This window comes from Erpetoichthys calabaricus, chromosome 14, assembly GCF_900747795.2.
Source record: "Erpetoichthys calabaricus chromosome 14, fErpCal1.3, whole genome shotgun sequence".
NCBI lineage: Eukaryota > Metazoa > Chordata > Cladistia > Polypteriformes > Polypteridae > Erpetoichthys > Erpetoichthys calabaricus.
Window position 1 is genome coordinate 33,204,121 of NC_041407.2, and position 9,698 is coordinate 33,213,818.

General features: G+C 38.9%; 1 protein-coding gene across 1 annotated transcript; it reads left to right on the plus strand.

The window, feature by feature from the left end:
* Positions 1–1,915: 1,915 nt before the first annotated feature.
* On the plus strand, positions 1,916–9,265 carry LOC114665217 (myeloid-associated differentiation marker-like protein 2). Its single transcript, XM_028819651.2, has 2 exons — positions 1,916–2,188; positions 7,519–9,265. Exon 2 carries the CDS (start codon positions 7,594–7,596, stop codon positions 8,497–8,499), a length of 906 nt encoding a protein of 301 aa, XP_028675484.1. The 5' UTR covers positions 1,916–2,188; positions 7,519–7,593; the 3' UTR covers positions 8,500–9,265.
* Positions 9,266–9,698: the final 433 nt, after the last annotated feature.

Here is a 9,698-nt window from a genome sequence, read left to right on the forward strand (position 1 = left end):
TGTCTGGACCTTAAACCAAAACCAAAAAATCTTACAAATACAGGTAAATTAAAACCTTGTACTTTCTTTTCTTAAAATATAAAAACAACAAAGCAAAATATTATGTGGGAAACTAAGAATTATTACCCATTAAAGTGGCCCTTGGCTTGAAGGTACAGAGGTTTGTTATTTATACTGATCATAAATATCCTATGTATCTAAAGACATCTAAGACACTACTGTAAATGTTAAACAAGCTTTCTAAGCATTATTTTTGGACATTTTAATTTTGTTTTTTTCTTATAGAAACTAATACACTGTCTTGTTAATTTAATGAAATTTAATGCATCCAAGAACCAGAAAACATAATCACTTAAGAGAGATGTCTGACTAGCAAATAGGGTTACACTTCTTGCTTTAAAACTGTTTAAACTGTTTATAACTGTTCTTAGTTAAGAAGATAAGAAGATGAAAGAAGTCTTATCACCTTAACCAAGGACAGTTTTAAACAATTTGCCAAAACACTGGGGGGGGTTGATGTACCAATAAATCCATAAGTCAAATCCCCAGCACTCTATTGACTCAGTAGGTTAAAGCCTTTTACCACCCAAAATGATTTCCACTGATACTTTAAATTAAAGTTTGTTTGCAATTAATATTCCAGACTTAAAAGATAATTTTTATTAAATTATGTCTTCATTTCAGGTAAATGTGCAAGATCAGTAACACTGATCCCTGTACTTGACTAGAATGTTAGAATATGGAACGATGGATAAATGTTTTTAGATTGTGTTTAATTTATTAGTTTAAGGGTAGCCTAGTGGGTAGCACTCCTGCCTCATGTATTTAAATCCAAAGCTTTGTTGCTGTCTATGTGGAGTTTTGACATTCTACCAGGTTCTGCATGGGGTTTCATTTGGATACTCTGCCCTCATTTTCTCAGATGTGTGTGAGTTAGGTTAGTTATCAACTGCAAATTGTCACTCATGTGAACGTGGGTATGTGCATGAGTTGGCTCCATGATTTATTGGTGGCAATGTCAAAGGTGTTTTCCTAGATTGTGCCCTGTGCTGCTAGAATAGGTCCTGGCTGTTGCTTAATCCCTGATTTAGATTAAGTTAGGGCGGCATGGTGGCGCAGTGGTAGCGCTGCTGCCTCACAGTTAGGAGACCCGGGTTCGCTTCCCGGGTCCACCCTGCGTGGAGTTTGCATGTTCTCTCCGTGTTTGCGTGGGTTTTCTCCGGGCACTCCGGTTTCCTCCCACAGTCCAAAGACATGCAGGTTAGGTGGATTGGTGATTCTAAATTGGCCCTAGTGTGTGCTTGGTGTTTGGGTGTGTTTGTGTGTGTCCTGCGGTGGGTTGGCACTCTGCCCGGGATTGGTTCCCTACCTTGTGCCCTGTGTTGGCTGGGATTGGCTCCAGCAGACCCCCGTGACCCTGTGTTCGGATTCAGCGGGTTGGAAAATGGATGGATGGATAGTTTGAGAATGTTATGGCATGATTAGTTTATCTTGTTGCGACCCTTAAATTGAATTAAGTGGGATCAGGAAAATTTGATTAGTTTGTATATTGTATGTTGTAATGCACCTTGCAATGGTACATGCTGTTAATGGCACTCAATAATAGATAGATAGATAGATAGATAGATAGATAGATAGATAGATAGATAGATATCCACCTCAAATGCCATGATTCTTATTTGCTGGCAGTGGTGCCCTTGGATGTAAGCATTTGGTGTCATTGGCTGAGTGACCTTCACAGCCCCAACCAGGCTTCTGGCACTTTTCTACTCATACATCTTAGTCAGGGGGCTTTAAATCAAGTCACCATAGCTGTGGAGTAGCTGCTTTGTTCTGACTGCTAGAAATTAAAAAGTATGACTGCATCACTGTCATTCCTTTGTCAATTTAGCTCACTATTTATAGCAAGAATGCAGAGCTTGGCGGAGTGCGCTGCTGGGGCTCAGCTGCATTGCAGCTCTTAAATTACTTGCACTTAGCCGCCTTACTGCAGTGTGGAAATGTCTGGCTGGCAATCAGCAGACCCGTTTCAGGCAGCCCTCTAAGGGCAAAGAAGAAATATAAAGGAAACAGCACTCTAAAGAAAAGTCAACAGCTCAGAACACAGAAGTGTCAATACTTACTGTCACCTTTTTTTGGAGAGTGATGGTTCATTGCACAGAAGGAAGGGATTTACTGTAAGTGGAAGGTAAGGAGAGCAGCTTCCCTTTTCTTTTTTTAACCTAAAAATACATTACATGATGTGTACAGTGAGAACAGGCTAATGTGGTCAATATAGTTAGCAGTCATGTAGTCAGTTAGAAGTACAAATTCTACAGGTGCTGCCCAGAAATTATTTCCAGGTTTGCGCTTGTAAATAATAACTGTTACTGCAAATAGAAATCAGTTTGTCATATATATTTTATAACATTTCACTTTTTATATTCTATTCTATATTTTTCTGCGCTTTACTAAAGCAGTATATGGTCTATTTCTGATTTTACAATTTTGAGTATTTGACAGTATCACGTTCTTGCCAGAGTCCTTAATGATTCTTTTGATTTATCTATTTCTTTTATCCACTACATTAAATTGTTCAATATGGAAGCTATTCTAAATCAGAGGGCCATGTACAGGAAGTGCTAAATCTCTGGACTTGTTTATCTTTCTTTTTTCCCTTTATTTCTTTTCATTTTCTACAAGTGCTAACTGTTGTATTCACACAGTATTTGATTTAATGTTGTACAGCAGAGGTACCTAAGGGCAAGGGCAGGACAGCTAGAGCTAGAGTTGGTACACAGAAAGACAAAACACCAAATCTAAAATGAAACCCAGAAGTCCGTCAGTCATTTTTCCAACCCGCTATATCCTAACACAGGGTCATGGGGGTCTGCTGGAGCCAATCCCAGCCAGCAGAGGGCACAAGGCAGGAACAAACCCCAGGCAGGGTGCCAGCCCACCGCAGGGCACACACACCAAGCACAATTTAGGATCACCAATGCACCTAACCTGCATGTCTTTGGACTGTGGGAGGAAACCAGAGCACCCAAAGGAAACCCACGCAGACACGGGGAGAACATGCAAACTCCACACAGGGAGGACCCGGGAAGCGAACCCTGGTCTCCGTACTGCAAGTACCACTGCGCCACCCAAACCCAGAAGTCAAAAGTCAAATGTAAACTCAAATCAGAGTTTCAATCAATCTTGTCCTAAAATATTGTTTGTTTATTTGTTTGAACTTCTTCCCTACAATGATTTTAAAGTTCAGATGCTAGGGTAGGCATGTTGCCATCCTTTGTAGGGCCACCGTGGTGATGTTCCAGGTCCCACGTGACTAGCAGCAAGGCAGTGTGGTGCAGTGGTTCAGTTTTTGGACCTCACACTCTGAGGCTGTGGGTTCAAAGCCGGCTACTGAGACAGTGCGACCACGAGCAAGTCATCTGTCTGTGCACCATCTGGAAAAACAAAAGAAATGTAACCAATTGCACCTCTTCGATAACAGTACCAGCCAAATAAGAAATAGTAACCAGGTTGAAAATATAAACAATAGGGTGGCAATTATGCAAGCAGTACCCATGAATAAATAATGAACTGATTAGCAAAATAGTGAGACCACCAAAAAAGATGTATTTTAAATTTAAAATGATAATAATTTTGTCACAAAAACAAACAAAACCAAACATGTTCTTAATGACACTGACATATTCTTTCCAGACCTTTTGGACTACGGCTCTCAAGATCCCCAGTTACTTAAAGCCATGGGTATGCTAGTAAAACAATGGAAGCAATTCCCATACTTCACTCAACAGATGGTACCTTAATTTCATTATAAGTATTTAAATATCAGATAAGTCTAATGACGTGAATGCTCTTACCTCAAATCTTTAAAGTCTTCTGTTCAAATCCCATCAAATACTGACTCTCTATGTCTGCATGGATTTTCTCCAGGCACTTCTTCTTTCTCCCATATCCTAAAGGTTAGGTTAAGTGGCAAATCTAAATTCAAGAGCTGTGAGTGTGGGTATGGTCTTAGCATCTTGTCATGGGTGTGTTTTGTGACCGATGCTGCCAGGAAAGCTCTGGCTCACATCAAACCTGAACTGAAATAAGAGCACTTAGAAAAATGAATGGTGCTTAATGGTCAAGATGAAATGCTGTGAACAATCTTGGTTTAATTTCTAACCTCTGGGTAAAACTTTTCACACTAATCATGTCAAGCAAAAGGGGCATGTTACTTCATGTGTCAAAAAAGAAAATACATCCGTTATGAGCAGGTAGCATTAATAAGACCTTATTTGCTATAACTGTACCGTCCCCACTTAAAGCCATTTTCTTCCAAGTTAATAAAAGAGATTTGAAAAATAAATTTGAATGTGTGTTGTTAGAGAAACAGGCTTTGCATATCATAGCCCATCCCCTAAAGCAGCGCAATGGAAATGTGCCAGGAACTGAATACTCTTATTAATATTTAGAATAAAACACAATGGAATTTCATGTACGTGAAAAAGAAATTAGACAAAATAATATTTCTTCTATAATGTTATATAGAACACCAGTTAAGAAACATTACAAATTAACAAGACTTGTAGATAGAGAACGTAGTACATCATCATAACAGCGACAACAGTTCTTGTAACTTTATGATTTTGTTTTCATTTCTGTTTTCACAGGTCATTACTATTTGATTAGTACTATTAACGCTCTTCCTGCCAGAGTTTGTTTTTCTATCTTATTGAGTGATGGATAGCAGCACAATTCAGTGCAGTGGACATCGGTGCAAACTCAGTTTGAATCTGGACTTGATTAGGGTTGCCAGACGTTCCTTATATACGGGACATGTCCCATATTTGATCATTTTGTCCCCTGTCCCGTACTGACCTTTCAGGGACACCCAAATGTCCAGTATTTAGTTCATTTTCAAATTTCGTAATAAAAATATATTTTTACTACCTTCTTATGGTACTTAGTTGTAACTTTATACGTAATTATACTTTCTTTTCTCAGATTCTCTTGATGAAAATAACCCAAATGTAACGAGGAAACTAATAGTGTTTGCTGCCTGTTTGCAACTTGTTCGGTTGCTATGGTTGGCTGAGAACAGCGACACTCTCACCGTTTTGCTCTCCAGTCGCGCTGCTGTGCAGTTCTGGATCAGCATTACAACATACAGCGGCTGTCAACAAAGTGTACAGTTACTATTTGCCATGGCCCACTTTTTTTCTAACTACCTGTATTAAATAATAATAATATTTCTCTGTTGTCTGTATTAAACACATATTTTCAAAGGATTTCATTTTTACAGATTTTTTTTAGCTTGTATTAAATAATTTTCAAATGATTTTACTTTTGTTTTCTTCATAACCCATCAAAATCCTTGCTTTATGTTTTTAACTTATGTCTCTACTTTTATATAATATATTGTTCCGGCTGTGTAGGCGGCATGTATAAATTCATATATATAGTAATTTAGAGAGAGATTTTAAGAGTGTCCCGTATTTCTAATTGTCTAATCTGACAGCCCTAGACATGATTAATCTCTGTGTACACATTCTTTCTCTATTTGAATACATTTTCCCATAGGTACTCTAGTTTTTCTTCCATGTCCTAAGATCTACAAGTGAAGCTGACTTACTCTGAACTGGCCTAGTGCAAGGGAGTGTGGGTATTTGCATAAGGAAGCAAGGAAATCCCTGTCCCTGGATTTTCTTAAGTTACCTAGTGAAAAGTCAAGCAAAATGACACCTTTTATTGGCTAACTAAAAAGATTACAATATGCAAGCTTTCGAGGCAACTCGGGCCCCTTCTTCATCTTCGTCTTGCCTGAAAAAGGGGCCTGAGTTGCCTCGAAAGCTTGCATATTGTAATCTTTTTAGTTAGCCAATAAAAGGTGTCATTTTGCTTGACTTTTCAATATATTCATAATGGCTAACATGGTACAAAACCCTAGTACTACTAATTTACCTATAAATTGTATTCCCCCATAGATAGATAGATAGATAGATAGATAGATAGATAGATAGATAGATAGATAGATAGATAGATAGATAGATAGATACTTTATTAATCCCAAGGGGAAATTCACAATTCACATTGGAAGTTTTCACATTTTATTGATAATACAACTTTGAATCACAAATTAAATTTGGCTTTTTTGACATTGAGCCAGTGAAAAAGACTGTTTAATATCAAAATGAAAACAGATCTCTGCAAAGTGATCTAAATTAATGACAAATATAAAATATAATAACATTGATTGCATAAATCTGCGGTGGGTTGGCACCCTGCCCGGGATTGGTTCCCACAGCTTAATGTTGCCACCACCACGCTTCATGGTGCGGATGGTGTGTTTTTGATAATGTTTTGTGTTTGACTTTTGCCAAAAATGATGCTTAGTCTGACAGCCAAAAACCTCAATTTTGGTATCATCAGATCATAGAACCTTCTTACAGTTGAATCTCTCATTTGTCTTCTGGAAAACTCTGGCTAAGATGTCATGTACATTTTTATTTAAAGGAGGCTTTCACTTTTCCTCTCTCCCATAAAGCTGCAGCTGGGCCAGCGGTTCTCAACCTGTGGGGGAAGTAACAAAAAAGGGGGCGCAAATGTTGCCATATGTGGTGTAATTTCGCTATTCGTAGGGAAATTTTAAACTTGTAGCAGTGTATCGGCAACAAAAAATGTAGAAATAAAATTTATCAGGGTTTCAAAAAAACGTTAGGGGGGTGCGATTAAAACTGTTATGAAAACTCGGGTCGCAAATACTTAAAGGTTGAAAAACGCTGCCCTGGGCAATAGTTGCTATCTGCACAGCCTGTCTAAACTTATCAAGTGTAACTTGTAACTCCTTCAGAGTTCTCACAAGTATCGGACCCAAGACAAGTGACTTCTATTGCACTAATTACTGTACGTATATGACTTATAAAACCAACTGGCAACACCAGTGATGATTTAGGTGTGTCAGATTAATGGAAGGAGAACATTTGTGTTTTATATTTATAATTAATTTGGACCGCTTTGCAGATACAGTATATGTTCTCACTTTGACATTAAAAAATCTTTTTATGTTGATCAGCATAAAAAAGCCAAATTAAATCCGCTGTGATCAATGTAATATAACAATAAAATGTGAAAACCTTTATTAAGCACTGTAGGCCTTGGTGGGCTCTAACTCTCAATCACCATAAAACTGGATTGTGTGTTCATCTTTCCATTCCCCTTATGCAGTTGATATTTTTCTTTTCCAGATGTATTACATTCACTTTTATGCTATAATGACTTGAACTCAATTATTCATTCTACATAATACCCAATGAGATAACACACACACTCACACACACACACTCACAAACACATGCTGATCTTTGTTTGACTGTAACACCAAAAAATGCTTACAATATAGCCAATTAATTTTTACTTTATATTGAATTTTCCTCAGCTGGTGACCCCACCAGATGGTTTAGAAAGCAAACAAGGCTACAATAAAAATCAAAAATAAGCTCACTTCCTAAATCCTCTCTTACTTTGATGTGTCTTCCCCAGGCTGCAGATGATGTCCCGAAGCTGAGCCCTGTACCTTTGTTCTCTGGAACACAACCTGTCTTCTCTGCTGTCAACATGGATTCACACAGTGGGCCGTACTTAAATGTGAATGCTATAGCGTCCCCAGTTGGTGTGGCTCGTTTGTGGCAAATCATTTTTGGCTGTGTCACAGTAAGCTTGGTGGCCCATCAAGCAGGCTTCAGTGCAGCATATGGGACATTCTGCATGTTTGTGTGGTGCTTTTGTTTTGCTATGACAATTTGTATATTCACCCTGGAGTTCACTCGGCTACACACCTATCTCAGAATCTCCTGGGACAATTTCACCATCTCTTTCGCAATGTTGGCATCGCTAATGTATGTGACGGCCTCAGTGGTTTACCCAGTCTATTTGCTGCAGAATGACTGTCCATATAATAACTGTGAGGTGCGAAATTATCGCATAGCAGTGACCATTTCCTCTTGCTTGGCCTTCTTTGCATATGCAGCTGAAGTTTTCCTCACCAGAGCAAAGCCTGGCCAAATGGTGGGCTACATGGCCACAGCGTCGGGTCTTCTGAAGATTGTTGAGGCCTTTGTGGCTTGCATCATCTTTGGAGCACTTGTCAATGGAAGCCAGTACAACCGCCATATAGCCACGCAGTACTGTGTAGTAGTATACAGTCTTTGCTTTGCTCTCACGGTTATTGTGGTCTGCATGACTGTCTCCGGTAAAACTGCCTCACTAAAGTGCCCCTTCGACCGTCTTGTGGTGATCTATACCTTCTTAGCTGTCTTGTTGTACACAAGCACAGCAGTCATCTGGCCTGTGTTTTGCTTTGATAAGAAATATGGCAGTCCAAGTCGGCCCTATGGCTGCCAAAGAGGAAAATGTCCATGGGATAGCGAACTGGTGGTGGCCATCTTTACCTACATCAACCTTCTCCTCTATATAGCTGATCTGGTTTACTCTCAGAGGATTCGATTTATTAGCCAGCCCTAAATAAAGGGGAAGTGCATATTCGTAGTGGACCATGTTTGCCTCAGAATGGTGTCTTTGGATTGAAGAAAAAGAATTTTGGTATTGATGGAGCATGGGTAACATCGGTAGTTGGCCAGGGTCCTATGGATTTGACAGCAGACTAATGCATAACCTACAAAATTATAACCTTCTACATCTCTGAAGAGCTGTGGGTTCGATAACATTGTGCCATCTTGTAAAAACAGAGACAAGTACCCTGATTCTGCTCACTCTAGAAAAAGAGCTTGATGATTTACCAAAGAGCTGAGAGGTGTGACAGCACTTGTACAAGGAAGGTGTTACCCACTCACAAAGTAAACATTTCAAATGGATTGAAGGGTTTTATAAAAGGGCATAAATAAAATGATTATGCTGGATGGACATCACCGTAGAGACATTGTAGTAAGGATACTAAAATCTGCTGGAGCCCATACTTGCTGATTCCTGCTTCATTCATTTTACAGCAAAGCAAAAAGCAGACCCAAAGTAACGGGCGGCTATTATGGCTAAAATATCAAGCAATGAGTGAAGAGTGGCTTTTTACTCTGGATTGATAGGGTGAATGAAAGGTTTGTCAGAGAAAAGGTCTCAGCTGCAAAAAAAAAAATCCTTTGACATTGTCAATATACTATATGTGCCTCTCAGAAGCGATGAGTCCTTGCTGGACTCATTATCTGCTTTCCATATTTGAGATTTCTATACATTTTCTCACTTCGTTACATTAATAAATCAATTTTAAATATCAAAATTTCTGTGCAGTTCATTACTTTTGTATTTTTATGGCTATATTAACATGAAACTAAATCAAATGTAAAACCACTGTGAAGAAAACTGATGCTTACTTTTACACTATACAACTCCCCTCATGGTATTTGATTGTAAAACGGCCAAATTAAAAACTGACCACATGATATAGCGTGAAAGTCCACAGCTTACCTTGTTGAAGCCACACAGAGTATTTTGAAATTGCTTACCTGATACAGATAATGTCATGTGCTCCACATGTCACGATAGAGGGATACTTCATTGCACCATTCATGGCAGTCTACTGTGATGAAAGGAGATGACATGTTCCCTCAAGTCTCATTGCACTCCGGGTTCCTTCTGTTACACACAGACATAAAAGTTATTTTTTTTGGCAAATCTAAACTGGTCAAGTGTGAGTGGCAGTGGGGTCATGT